At 29.6% G+C, this 15,564-nt stretch overlaps 1 protein-coding gene across 1 annotated transcript in view; it reads left to right on the top strand.

The window, feature by feature from the left end:
• Positions 1–677: 677 nt before the first annotated feature.
• LOC142322448 (tetratricopeptide repeat protein 37-like) overlaps positions 678–15,564 on the top strand; it is a 139,430-nt gene continuing 124,543 nt past the window's right edge. Inside the window, exons 1-2 of the mRNA XM_075361547.1 lie at positions 678–850; positions 11,326–11,558. Coding sequence (XP_075217662.1) covers positions 761–850; positions 11,326–11,558 — 323 coding nt within the window. The 5' untranslated portion in view covers positions 678–760. The remainder of the gene's footprint in view (positions 851–11,325; positions 11,559–15,564) is intronic.

Here is a 15,564-nt window from a genome sequence, read left to right as displayed (position 1 = left end):
AAATTTTAAGAAAATGTTCACTTTGTTCTGTATTTTCTTGACCTGCACATTACAATTTAAATGTAAGAGGAAACTTTACCCACATTTATACCAGATTCTTTCTTAAAAATACACAAGCTCTTGGTGGGGTGTAACCCCTTTTTCCATTTTATAAGAAAATTTAGGTTGAATCTATAGGTTCGTTGTTGATTATTCTACAAAATTATATTTTATTTAATATTCTTTAAGTGTTTAACATTTTTAATCACAAATATTTTTTATTAATGACATTGTCATAAAAACTGTTGTATAATTTATGAAATTGATAGGACATAAAATTGTTGCGAATCCGAATATTGCGGGCCTACATTGCGGCTACTGTCATGAAGCGGCTAGTCACAGTTTCAAATGCTGTAAATAAAGTTATTGTTTAAAAGTAAGACGTTTAATTAAGTAATTATTTTTATTTCATTAAGATTTATATTAAATTTTCGTGTTAATACAATTTTTAATACTTTTTACAATTATTTTAGATTTTTTTATTTACTATGCTTTAATATTTTTCAATATTTTTTTTTTATTATTCCTTCAATAATTTACTAATTTCAATAATACAAATTATGTTTAATATCTCTTTCTTGCCACTTTTTCGATTTCTAAAATTAGACAGTTGTATTTGTTTTGTAACTTAAGTTGCATCAATGTGTAGCGTGTGGCGAGGTTGTAAATTTATTCTGTGATGTACTGCCTTATGGTTATGTGATTATTTTAATTTTAAATTATGGATCCCAAAGTAATTAAGTCCTTGCTTAAAGAAGCAAAAGAGGCGACTTTTAACAAAAATTTTGAACATGCCGTCAAGCTGTGCAAGGTAAACTATACTCTTTCTCATGCCGCAAACTGCAGTATGTTAGGTTATGAACGTCCTCATTTTTGTCGGCAAAACAATTTGGTGAATGGCGTGAAAGCCATTCTCACAAAAATAATTACCGTAGCAGTTTTAAACTATTACATGGACTATATTACTGCTTTAATATTTCTGAATTGTTTTTCTCTTTTTATAATTCTTTTCTCCCATTTCCCAACCACTACAAGAATTTGATGATATGCATATCCTTCTATGAAATCCTTAAGGAAGTTATTACCCCAAATTTAATTAAAATTTGAAATCAGTGCCAGTGCATTTTTCTTTCTGCTTTAAATACATGTTTAATACAAACTAATATAACTAGCAATTTTTGTTCCTTAAATTAGACAACCTTCATGACTAAGACTCTGGTGAACTCTCTTATCAGTACTTACAGAAGTAATTTTATTTTTTATTCCATTTTCATATTCTAATAATTATTCTGCAAACAAGAAGTCAGATCTTTCAATTTGAAAATAAATTGGTTATCTGCTTCTATGTTGATTCTATATTGGTTATCTCTTGAATGTCTGAAGAACGTAATCTTTTCAGTTTTACTGCCTACAGCTATGGTATTGCATTATGATCTTTTTTCAGACACTTGCCTAAGGAGTTTTTATCTTTAATAAAAAAATTGGCTTTTTGCATGTACTATATATTATTAACAACCTATTGTAGGTGTCATTTACATTAGGTAAATTTACCCAATGTAAGTGACACCTACCAGAAGCACAGAGCCATGTAAAGTTACATGTTATAGTGTGGATAATGATACTATGATCTAATAATTACTTTCCTTGCTAAAAATGCTTAGCAGGATCAAAAAAATTCAAACTGTTTATAGCAGATGACCATTTAAAACCTCCATATTGTCAATTAAAATGAAATTCAATTTACGTGATTTATGGTAATTGATTTTGAAATTTTGTTAAACGAAATGAATCATCGATGCTTTAAGTTATAAAGTATTTCATTGCCATCAAATATGTATCGCTTACTAGCATTCTGGTTATGCTATCGACTATTTCAGCGCATTAATTAGCTAAATTCAAAAATGTGGATTCAAATAATCCTGCTACTTATATACTTATAATTAAAATATTTTATACCCAATTTTATTAATTTACCCACATCCTTAACCATATCTGTTGTAACATTCCTTAAAAATCTGTAGTTCTTGAGTTACTTTTTTGTTCTTTGCATTGATGTTGAAATTATCATTGGAGAGCACGCCCAGTGCATGAAGACTATAATGTAATATAAAGATGGAATTAGAGCTAGGTGGTTAATCCATTGGAAGTGTCCCAAAAAAGCATAAGCTGGTTGCTTGACCAATTAAAAAAAAATTGAAACTTTCCACTTGTTTCCTACATGTTTCAGAACTGTAAAAATAAATTTTTTAAAAATTTTTTATTTAAGCAGTTTACCTGTGGCGGCCATTTTTGTTACGGTGCACACACCTGTTTTTGTGATTGTAAGGGTTTATGGAAAAAATCATAACTAAAAAACTGTTGGCCCTGGAAGGATGAAACAAAAAGCAATTTAATCACATTTTTTTAAGGTAAAACATTGATCCTGTGGTTTATTTACCTATCTCCCTTCTTTCTATGAGAAAATTACCAATAAAGTTGAACATGAAAAATGGTGAAATTTCACTTTTGGTAATTTTTTTTAGAGGTGGAATGGCATACACAGTTTGAATTATTTTTTTATATGTAGGTGTATGTTAGTAGTTTTACCATAAATAGTACTAATGGTGATATACTTAACCCTAAATTTTTATGAATTTTTGAAAACTAATTTAAAAAAAATATATTTCCCCCTCAAATAACTAAGAAAAAAATGGTGATAAAAATCTCAAATTTACACAACTTGTGGTGATTTTGTAGGTTTATGGCAAATAAAAAAGTTTTTTGTGTATTGTGCTTATGTCACAATAATCCATTTCTCATGTATTTAAAAAAAGAAGGAAAATTACAAAAAGCTATTGTGTGATTAGTGAGTACTTGAAGCACAGTACCACTACATCATGTTCTGCTTCTAAAAGTAAGTTGTAAATAAAGTAAAAACACTTTTTTTTTAAAGTAAACTGTTTTTTTTTCTGATGGCTCCTCATCTCAGTATAAAAACAAAAATCATTTCATAACTTTTTGCTACCATCAAGAAAATTTTGAAATCACAGCTGAATGGCAGTTTTTTGCCTCATACCATGGAAAAGGACTACGTGGAAAAGGACGAAAAGGAAGTGTAAAAAGGACTGTGACTAAAGCAAGCCTTCAAAGAACAGTCAACAATCAAATTGTTACATCTTCTGATATGTACAATTATTGCAAAAATAATATTAAACATATAACATTTATTTTCTGCTCTAATAAAGATGTTAAAGAGATTGAAGAATACCTCAGTTCTTGTTATCAGGTAATCACAACAGTCCCAGAAACAAGAACCTTTCACAGTTATGTTCCAACAAGTCAGAAATCTATTCTGAAAGTCCGGGCGACCTCTGAATCAGAAACATTTACGCTAGTATCAGTACACAAGAACATTAGTTATTCTGATTGCTTTATAGGTTTACCAAAGCCAGAATGTAAAAATTATGTCTGGTGCATACACTGTGGCAAGTGGTGGTTAGGCAAAGTCATTGAAGTCAAAATATAAGAAAATGAAGAGGAATATCGAATACACTTTTCCCATCCTCAGGGTCTTGGTATTTCATTCAAGAAATCATTGAGGGATAATCAAACATGGCTTCAACTGGAAAATATCTTAATGATTTACACCATCAGAGCTTTTTCTATCAACTACTGGAAGAGGACACAATATTACAGCAAAGTTGAATGAGGACTTATCAGTGCTACTCAGTAAAATAAATGGCAGGAGCACTAAGTTATGTTAGTTAAGTTTGTTATCAGAAAGTCCAAGATTTATTCATAACTTCCCTTAGCAGGAGTAAAATAAGGTAAAAGTGAATTGAACAACTTGTTAATGTATTTGAATTGTTTATCATTTAGACCTTTTATTCATTCTAATGAGTTTAGTTGTAATTTTTATAATCTGTAAAATACATTACATCGGTATTTTTGTATGCATTGTTTATGGTTAGAAGGAATCGTGTTTTTAGCGCTTTTGTTCGCTTCATTACTTGTCAACCATTTTGAGTAACAAAATAAATATTATAGGGTTTTAAAGTACAATGTATACATTTTAAAGTACATTGTAAATATATCAGATTTTTGCCACCTGTTCCACATGTGTTTTGGGCCCCAAAATGAGATTTTTTCAAAATCGTATGATTTGACGGCCATTTTTTTTTTTTAATGAAAGACACTGTAACAATCCAATTTTTTTATAAGTATTACTAGTACCTAAGAGTTAAAAGGTAAAAAAACAGGCCTGTTACCCTAAGCAATTCATTATTTATTTTGGGTCCAAAATTTGAAAAAATCAACAATTTCTAAACATAACTTCAATAAACATTATAAGATTTGGTTATGTAACAAAATGAATTTATGAAGTTCCATCTTTACTCTTTCCAAAAAGCCCTTTTTGACCCGCTGTACGATGTAAAATAAGAATGTTACAGCTCATAGAAAAAATGACTGTTTTTACTTGTTGGGAAGTTAGAAAATAGTATGTTACTCAAGAAAAAACATTTTTAAATATAAAAAAAATATTTTTTGGCCACTACAAGGTGGGTAGTTATCATATACTAAATATCATCAAAATCAAAAATAGTGATGCACTGATCATTTGTTGAATTAAAATGGAATACCCCTGACCAGTCTGTTACTGCAAAGCTAAATGATGCGACAAGATAAATGAGCATGTTGCAACATGAATTTTCCTGACTACTGGAAATGACTTCAAGCGCCTGTTATAACTTGAACACTGCAGTTGAATGGTTCAAACAAGCCTATTTTAGTTATAGTATTAAGTATAAATATATTAAGGTGTGAAGAACACAAGAAACCCCTTTGGAGCACTTATTTAGTGAGTTAAAATGGTATCACTTTTTACAGGTTTTTCATGATTTTTGAGAGATAACTTTTTTATTAGTACAATACACAAGAAACCTTTTTAGTTGCCATAAACATCTACAAAAATACTGCAAATTGTGCAAATTTGACATTTTTATCACGAGCCCCATCAGAGTTATTTGAAGCCAAAATTTGAATTTAAAAAAAAAAATTATTTTCAAAAAATTTATAAAAATTTAGGGGTAAGTATATCACCATTAATATTATTTATGGTAAAACTACTAACGTATACCTACATATAAAAAATAATTCAAACCGTCTATGCCATCCCTGGTTCTTGAAAAAAATTACCAGAAGTGAAATTTCACAGTTTTTCATGTTCAACTTTATTGGTAATTTTCTCATAGAGAGATAAGTAAATAAACCATTCAACTAATCTATTATCTTGAGAAAATATAGATAAATTGCTCTTTGTTTCATCCTTCCAGGACCAATAGTTTTTTAGTATAATTTTTTTTGTAAACCCTTACAATCACAAAAGTAGGTGTGCTGACCGTAACAAAAATGGCTGCCACAGGTAAACTTCATAAATATCAAATTAAAAAAAAAATATTTTTAAGGTCCTGAGACGTGTAGGAAACAAGTGGGTAAGTTAAATTTTTTTTTGAATTGGTCAAGCAACCACCCCTTAGATCACTTCAAATGGATTGACTCTAGGATATCTTTTGCAAGTGATGTATCATACCTGAATAACCAGGGGTACTGTAACAAGTAGATAACCAGAGGAATGTGAGAGAGAGAGAGATGGTGGGAGAGAAAGTGTGACAAGGAGAGGAGGGAAAGTTAGGAAGGAAATACAAAACTTGGGCTTGACTGAATTTGGTGTCAATGGTTGGGTTGAGAAGGCAGATTGAATGATGAAGGTTTTTTAGGACACTGAAACAAACTGAAAATGTAAAAAATAAAAGGGCTGAGAAATAGGTATCATTTATACTATAGTGTATACACAGTGATATAGTGTATACTATAGTGTATAGTGATATACACAGGGGAGGAGGAAAAATGGTTTCATAGTAGTATTTATTAAGGAAGTAAAAATATGTTGAAGTACAGTATATATGCAATCAGTAAGTTACAAAAAACCACATGTTTGTCTTCTGAGTTGGAACTGTGTAAAAAAATTTGGCACTTCAAATGTACTCTTCCCAGACAGAACATATGGAGAAATCCTGAGTAATTTTTGACTGCAGCAAAAAGAGAAATGAAGGAAAAGAAGGTAAGTTACGTAGGGAGGTTAGAAACGACAGGAATGGTGGTTTTTTGATAGATATGGATCAGAAGTTGGAAAGAATGCTGCCGACTGATTTTTGTGAAATGGGTTCTGTAGTTAGAAGGTAGTGCCAAAAAGGGAGAAGGTGATGACAACATGTTGAGAGGTTAAGAGAAATAGTAAAGGAGAAGAAAGTGCAGACAAAGAAAGAATGTACCAGAATGTAAAGAAGAATTGCAAGAGGATAGCTTTGAGAAAAAAGTATCGGGAGAAATTTACTGAGAAGTCAGATGTAGATGTGATGGGATGAAGGAACTAACTTAAGGATACTGTGGGATTGGGTTTGGACAGATTAAATTTTAATAAACCGTTAAGTGGAAACGCCCATGAAGCTGAAGGAATCAGAGATAGGCAAAGAAGATATTTTGAAAAATACTAAATATGGATTGTGGTGTGACAGAAAAGAGAAAATCAACGAATGAAATGAGAAGTCAAAGATATGACATTTAGAAAATAATTGTAGAAATTAAGGAATCCATTAAGAAAATGGATAGCAGCCGGTTATGACAAAGATTTATGTGGAAAAGATCAAAGCTGCTGGACATAGCAGTGGTACACTAGACACAGTTTAGCTAGCATACTCAAGGCTCCAGAGAGTAAAAATGTGTACTAGAGGAATAGGTAAAAAAATATTATTACAATCTGATTTTTGTAGATAGATTAAAATATTGAAATTTAATTAGGATTTGGTGATGTTACCGGAAATACGCAGAACATTAGCATAATTTAATTCACCTTATTCAGTTTATAACATAAATAAATTTATTTTTTATTCATATCAGTACATAATAAATTTTATAGAGCATAATTAGGTTTGGTATTCCAATAATAAAGCAATTGTTTGATTGGAGGGATTAACAGAAATTTTGTAGAACTCTTGATCGTATAATCATTGTGAAGTATAGAATTATAAATAAAGGGAATTAATATCTTATATTAACTTAAAAATGACAATTTTTACCAAATAGTGATCCGACTTGGCAAAGATAATAAATTAATTAAATAAATCAGTACACTAAGAGAGAGTAATATTTTTTCTGTAGACAAAATATTAATTCTATTGAACAGTTGAAAATATTTTAAATCTTGAGTCGAATTATTAAAAATCCAAACTGAAGCATAATAAAAGGCCCGTTCTGATAAGCAAAAGTATTATGTTCTGTATACAAAAATAGTTATATATATATATATATATATATATATAATTAAATTTAATATAATGATTTTTAATATATGATTAAAAATCAAACTGTGTAATCATAAGTACTAGTACCAAATGATGACCGTCTGTTTTTGTCTGCTGAAAACTCATTTAACTGTTGAAAGTATCAAAGATGAAATATTAAATTTTTAGTTGAGGATATACACATATTTCTTTTATTTTTTCAAACATTTTTTCTGCCATATTGAATATAATTTAATTAATTATAAAATCAAAAACCACGTTATACGGTAGATTAAAAGTAAGAGACGCTTACTTACGCTTAGCGACGCCTTAGTAAGAGATGCTTACCGACGTAGCGGTTTTAAAAAATTTACTTCATTGTTAGCATTCGAAATTAGAAGTTATTAGAACAAATTGATTTTATAATTAATTAAATTATATTATTTGATACGGGAAAAATTTTTGAAAAAAACAATTATGATGCCTGTTCAGGCAGAGCTGATTTTTTGTTTTTAAAAATTATATATAAAGATGAAAAAATTTATATTGAAAATTAGATTTAATAAAAGATCTTTACAATTTAATATAATACTTAAGTACTCATATTTGAAAGTGAGAACTAGAAATATAGATATAAATTAAAAATACATTCAAGAAAATCCAAGTATATAGAATAAAACAGGAAATAAAAATACAATTAGTTTAGATATTTGCTCAACCTGCTTAGAAATTTTGAACTTGATGGGAAGTATAGTTTTTAAATATATTTATGAAATATTCAAGTTAAAATTAAAGAATTAGAATATTAATATGCCGTAACAAAAAAATAAAAAGAGAATCGTAAAAAAGAATTGCTTGTGATTCTAATAAATGTATAATAGATAATTCTTTTAATAATAATGATATAAAATTATTATTATTTGTTGCAGTGGACACTGAAATAAATATACATAAAATACAAGATAAAAACAATAAAAAGTGAAATTGCAAATACTATTAATGCAAAAGGTCAGAAATATAAAACTCATTGCATACATTAAAAAAATTCACAAATATACCAAATATTACATACATATCAAAGTTATAAAAACATTAAAATATACTCTTTATAAACAAAATGTCAATGTTATAACATATGCAGATAAAATGAACATATCTGTTCATCAAGTATAAAAATAATTATATTAAATATATTTACAAATACGTTCTAGACAGTACTTACAGTGAAATAAAATACTCAACAATTAAATATTTAGGAATCGCAAAAAAACAATTATAAAACACTACTATTCAATATTAAATTAACTAATAATAAAAAATATCTTTCACATCTTTACCCTTTTATGCTGTCTACACCAAAATTAACAGGATTACCCAAAATTCATAAGTCTAATATTTCAATATGCCCACATATTAATTTCAAAACTGTATTGTCTTATTACGTAGCAAAAATAATGGTAAAATATTAAGAAATAAAATAGAGCTTCTGTACCCATGTAATATAAAAAAAAATTTCAACCGATAAATAAATTAATTAATCTTGAAATTAAAATTAACAAAAAATAGTTTAATCTTAGCTTGAACCTCAGTTTCCATGATTTTCTACTTGAAGTGCGAGACATGGAAAACTGTACCTCTGGATACCTCACCACACTTGCAATAGACTCCAGCCTACATATACAGGCATAATAAATATTTTATAATGTTAAAAACTTAACAATTGTTTAAAATTGGTGAAGCAAAATAATATGATTTGTTATTATGAAAAAATTAAATTTGATTATCCGTTGAAAATTTGTCACCTATCAATACATAAAAATATTTTATGGGAAAAAATTTTATGTTTTTCAAATTGAGAATCAAAGAATCAGTTTTCCACATTTTAAGTAAGATTTATATTTATCCAAGGAGGTGTTTTGACTGTTAATGCAAAATTTTCTAATGCTGTTAAGTAGTCATCATCTAATAAATAAGGTTTTGTAAAAATGGTAATATTGATCATAATAATATAACATGGTGATATTTGATGATGACATATATAAATGTTAGGAAGAGAAAGGGAGAGTAATAAATATTATGGAAGATTTGTAAATGATGTTTGAAAGAAGGTAAATTAAAGTAGGGCTTCTCAGAGTGGTTTATTGTAACAAATTTGAAATAACATTCTGTACTATATTCAGCTTATTATGTACTATACCCAGTTTATTTATTATGGTAATTGATGAAATCTGTGAAAATGTAAAGGCAAGACTAGTCGAAGAGGATGGAAGAAAACCCTGGTTGTTTGGTATGATAACAATATTGTCTTAACTCAGAAATATAAATGAAGTTCAGTGAATTCTTGATATGAAAAAGAAAGGAATGAAACGTAAGGTATTGGTGATATCCAGACAAAAGAGAGAACCAAGAGGAAAATGACAATTACAAGATCATGTTTATGAAGGGAAACGCATTAGACTCTTTGGTGAAGTGATATCTAAAAGAGCATAGAAGATTGGTGGAGCTATGTTATGTAGGGCAAAAGATTTTTGTCTGAAGGGATAAAGTTTTTATATTGATTAAGAGGAGTTCCAAGGAATTTAAATTAATGTTGTATAAAATTTAGTTCAAGCTACTTCTGATGCATAGTGTAGAGGTGTAGATTATAAAAGTAAACTACATACCCTGAAAAGGTATTATTTGGTAGTAGCACGGTACTTAAGACAAAAGGGATTGTGTCAACAATGTTGAAGTAAGGGCTTTCACAAAATTATCATTATTGTTTCTAATAATCATAATAATTATTAGTTTCTAATAATTATCTGTAATTCTATTTTGAACTGCAAATCAGCTTAAAGTTTTATTTATTGATTTTATAATACAGCGTAGACCAAGGTTTTCTAGTGATTTTCACTTCCCGTTTAGGCTAATCCTGGATTAACTCTCATTATCATGGGTAATAGTGCCTGTTTACAAAGTGGTGCATTTAACTATTCGTTATCTGAACTCTATGATTTATAGTCATATGTTTGAATAAAATGTGTAATTTTTATTGCTCTTGTGAACTTTGTAGAGGTGGTTGCATGTATAAACTCTGTATTTTATACAAAATGACACATTTAGTTAACTTGTTTAAATGGAGATAACATGAAGTATTATTTTTTTTTAAATCCACTTCATGATCAGCCATTTGAAAAGTAAATGAAATGTTTGTAAATTTGATGTAGCATATTACTTAACATTCTCATCTCTATTTATTTTTATCATTAACATGTATTGCGTCATTCTTTTTAATATATGTATTTATAATTCAGTTGACAGATTTTGACAGTTAATTGTTATTAATGTCTGATTATAATATTATGATTCATACAGAGATCTTTTCCTTTACATTTAAATCTCCTTAATCAATATTTTTATACTTTGTTAATGCAATGTGGTGCTGTGATGAACTGCTGGTAACTGAGTACAATGTTTTTATTGTGAACAATAGTTATAAACTCCCACACAGTGAAAATGCTATTCTGTAGTCTCAACTAAACATGTCATTGAGTATACTTAGTTTTGCATGGATTCTAACTGAAATTGTTCTTTCATTGTCATAATCGTAGCTGCATTAATCTTATTTAATTTTTTTTTTGTATTCTATAAATTAGGCATGGATCTTCCAGCTTTCTTAATTTTGAATCCTTAATGCTTATCCTATTTTTATGAAATATTGTACTCAGTGTTGTCAGAATTCTGACTTAAGATATGTCAAATTCACCCAGAATTTTCTGGTTTATTGTAAAATGTACACACACATATGTATAATATTTATATTCTATAGCTAATTGGAAATTCTATATTCAGGACTACTTGTTGTCTGGTGATTCCATGCAGTAAAACAATTATGTTTTTCAGGTTATGATTCTGAAGAATAGTTTCTTGAAAAAAATATATTATGGGTTTTAAAATTTATAGCACAGATGTACTTTTTTTTTTACAGGATGTCTTGAAAGTTGATAGAAACAACTACATGGCTCTAGTGTTATTAGGAGCGGCCATGCAAGAAACTGATCAGAAAGACCAGGCACCAAAGGCATTCAGAAAAGCTGTTGAATTAATGCCTGATCATATTCTAGCTTGGCAAGGACTTGCTTCATATTATGAAAAACATAATGAAGATTCATGTAATGATTTTTTACCTACAGTCTATCAAAAGCTTTTAAATTTAGAAAGGTAGTCTATATTTGAAATTTTTAATGTAATATATTTTTTTAATTCTTAATTTAATAATAGCAATTAAATTTTTTAATTGCTAAAAATCCATGCAGTTTTATGTTTTAAGCTTTCAATCTATAAAACATTTTTTTATTAAACATCTATTTAACATTTTAATATATTTTTACTAAATATTTTTTTTATTTATTGTAGAATTTATAATTTTGGAGTAGCAAAAAGGTTAAAAATTGAATATTTGCACTTTTATGTAAAATATAAACAATACACTTATTTAAATAAGTTTTCTTAAAATAATTATTGTAAAAATAAAGAACAGACTTTAATTTGCTTTATAATTTAACAAATCCATTTTTTAATAAGATTATTATAGCCCAAATTCAGTTATTTTGTTAACTTAGCCAAATTGTGTTATTTGAGAGTGGTTTGAAAAGCCCAAGAAAAATAAAAACCATGTAATTTTTTACAATAAACCTTTTTTATTTCTCAGTGTAGTCTCTTTTAAGCTTATAAATTCCATCCACTGTTGCTCCAGTTTGTTGATCCATTCCAAATAATAGAATTGCTCAAACTCTGCAAAACAGGCATTTGTTCAAGCAATTACCTCCTCGTTTGAATAAAATCTTCCTGCCAATCTTTTTTTTTGTGTTTGAGAACAAATACTACTCCAAAGGAGCCAAATCTGTAGAAGAAGGGGCATGCAGAACGAGTAAATCCTAACTCTTATCAATTTTGTGCCCAACAGCAGAGGAGTGAGTAGGTGCAATTGTCATGGGTGAAAAGGGCATTTCGGTGGGCCAATCGTGGAGTTTATCTTGCAGCTTGATTATCAAACAGTCCAATAATGATGCATAGTGTTTACCAGTTATTGTTGAACATTTTTCTAAATATTTGATGAGGATTATCCCTTGCAAATCCCGAAAGACAGTTTCCAAAATCTTCTCCCGGTTGAAGGCGCACCTTCTTTGGTGCAGACTCCCTGCTGGAAACCCATTGTTTGGATTGCTTCTTGGTATCAGATGTTTAGTGGTGTATCCGTGTTTTGTCTACAGTGATTGATATCCTGTAGATTTCGCTGAAACAGCTGCAAATCCCTCGTGGAATTACTACCGTGTTTAATTTTTGGTTAGCTCTGAGAAATCACGACATCCATCTTACAGATAGCTTTTTCATGTTTAAATGTTGATGCAAAATATTTGCACCCATTCATTTGAAATGCCCACAGCATTAGCAGTTTTATGTTTTCAGTCTTCTACCATCCAACACCATATCATGAATTTTATCAGTCATTTTTGGAGTAGTGACCTCATCAAGGCGCCCAGAATGTTCAGTATCACTTGTGCTCATATGACCTCTTCAAAAATTTTGAATGGGCACTTATTAACTATTATAATCGAAGGTGCAGATTCATCATAATATTGATTAAGTTTTTCTTTAGTCCTCAAATGGGCGCAAACAGAGAAATTAACTGATCGGGTCAAAACATGGTGTGCGATCTTCCTAAAGATGCTACCAAGTGAAACTTGCATCGATGCATACTGGTGGACCAAACTCTTAGACTTCACATGAACTTTTCAAATCACCCTTCTTTATTGAGATCATTTTGATTTAATTAATGGTATCTAGTATCGTCTAACTGACTGTTTTGTTTTTACTTTGTGTAGGGTGGTGGGGTATTTAGTTCTTTTAAGGGAGCATATTCTTTCAACATAACAGTAAAGTAAAATAAATCTCACAAGAACAACCAATTTAGCTGCTTTATAGGTATTTTTTAATGAATGAAAATTAGCATAACAGAGCAAGATTCTGCTCATTTGGTATCATCAGACTCTTATTCATATTCCTAGCCTATACAAACTTGTATGTAACATTGTAGCCTATACAACATTGTATTCACAGCCTTATATAGATATATATTTTGAATATAAGAATTTAAATTCATACTTTCTTTTCTGTATATATCTAGCAAAAAGTGCAAAACATTGTTTCACAGTATTTAAATTATATTTGGACAAGAATTTTCAGTGATTAACACATCGTAGTCTTGGCAAAGCATAATTACTAAAAAATTCTACTCAAATGAATGCTACTGTTTTTGTAAATGATTTAAAATAAAGATATATTACGTTTTTGTTGTTACACAAGCATTTGAATATATATAACAATTTGTGTATGGAGTAATGCATTATCTTATGTTTTTATTGTCTATAATGTTACATGGAACATACTGAAGACTTTGAGTTCAAAGGAAAATATTGCTATTATGTAACAAAGCACATGCTCAGACAGTGGTTTTAACAAATCAGTTGATCTATACTGCATTATACAAAACCATAATTATTTTAAGTATAAATTATATATTTCTATTTTTAATTGTACCGCTTTTATCTCTAGTGCAATTTGTTTATCTGTTCTTTTAAAATTCATTTAAGAGTTTTTTGTTATTTAAATATTATTTGTTCTAATTTTGAAAATACAAAGCATTTTTAGTAATCTAGTCCAGTCTTCAAATTTCATTACAAGTTTTAATTACTTTTCACATATTATTTTTGTTGATTTTGTTATTAATATGTGTACCTACCATGTGTTTACATTTTTTTAAAATCTTTGTAAAGTTCTACAAATATAAAACTCTATAAAAAAAAAGTTCACTTTAAAAGAGACTTTCCATTGTGAAATGTTATATGAAAACGGCTAGAAAACAAAAAAACAAGTTAATTACAGGACTAAACTAGTTAACTCTTTGGGTTATTAAAAATAATGTAAATAAATTTATAGAATCATATTTAAGTTAAGATGATTCAGATTTATTTTTATTTGATTTTCAATCTAAAATGGGAAAATATAAACATTTCAGGATTGAAATGAAAAATCAATATAATGGTCCCCTCTCTAGCATTTTCATTTAAGAAAAAACTTGTTTACTAAAAAAGTTATAAAGGTACTCTTAAATCTAAATAAATAAATAAACATGAAGGCCTGGATGTCCTCAAATTATATGTCTAAACATCTTTAGTACATTACTTGTAATATTATAAATTATACAGATTTAAGATTACATGTTATGTATACTCATTATTTACTATTACTGTCTCTGATAAAACAATAACTTATGTTTCTATTTTTTAAGCATTGTAATGCCAAACAGCCATTCATTTGAGTAAATTCCTGTACAATGTTAATTTCATTAACAGTGCTTTTTATAACTGTTTCCGAAAAGTTAAAATAATTTGTTAGACTATATCTAGCTACGTAAATGCTATATAAAAATTTAATTGGAGATTGTTTTGATGTATGGTATTATATTTATTACATGTAATTTATATTGTTACCACATGTATGCCTAATTTAATATCGGCAGATGACATTGGTAGCAGCTAAGATGTGAGTGGGAGCACAGTATACATACGTGCTGGTACAAGTGTCACTCCTGCTGTGCAGTTCTTCCACCATTGCAGTGCTGCGGCCCCACCACTCTCAGGCTCCAATAAAAGAGCATGCACGAGAGTGAATTTTTAATTCATCGTTGACCATCACCTGGAGAAGACCAAGAGGAAGAAAAAGAAGATGGAAGAAGACAGAAGAAGTTCCCTGGCCACCTCAACGTGGGACCTCCCGGCAGATGCCAACATCCTCACCAGCAGCAGACCTAGCTGGCCTGCTGAGGGAGCCACTGGATGCAGATGCTACCTTCTTGCTCCAGTTCGCTGGGCTTCAATCGCCCTGGCCGGCGGACTCAGCAGCAGGAGCTGGCCCAGCATGTGATCGCTTGGGGAGAACCGCCTTACCACACCAGCAAAAGATGACTGATGCTGACCTGACACTGCTGGGCTTGGGAGGCCACCACTGTTATGCTGTAGTGGGGACCCAACTGCTGCTGAGGGGAAGCCCGGTCTGATTTCAATGGATGAGCCGCAACTCCCCGACTTTGTCAGAGACCAGCTTCCGAACCCAACAGCTCTTCTCAGAGCTAATGCAAAAAACATCCCTTTTCAGGGCTAACACA

The sequence above is a fragment of the Lycorma delicatula genome, chromosome 3 (genome assembly GCF_047948215.1).
Source record: "Lycorma delicatula isolate Av1 chromosome 3, ASM4794821v1, whole genome shotgun sequence".
Lineage (NCBI taxonomy): Eukaryota > Metazoa > Arthropoda > Insecta > Hemiptera > Fulgoridae > Lycorma > Lycorma delicatula.
This window is presented reverse-complemented; position numbering and strand designations above follow the sequence as displayed.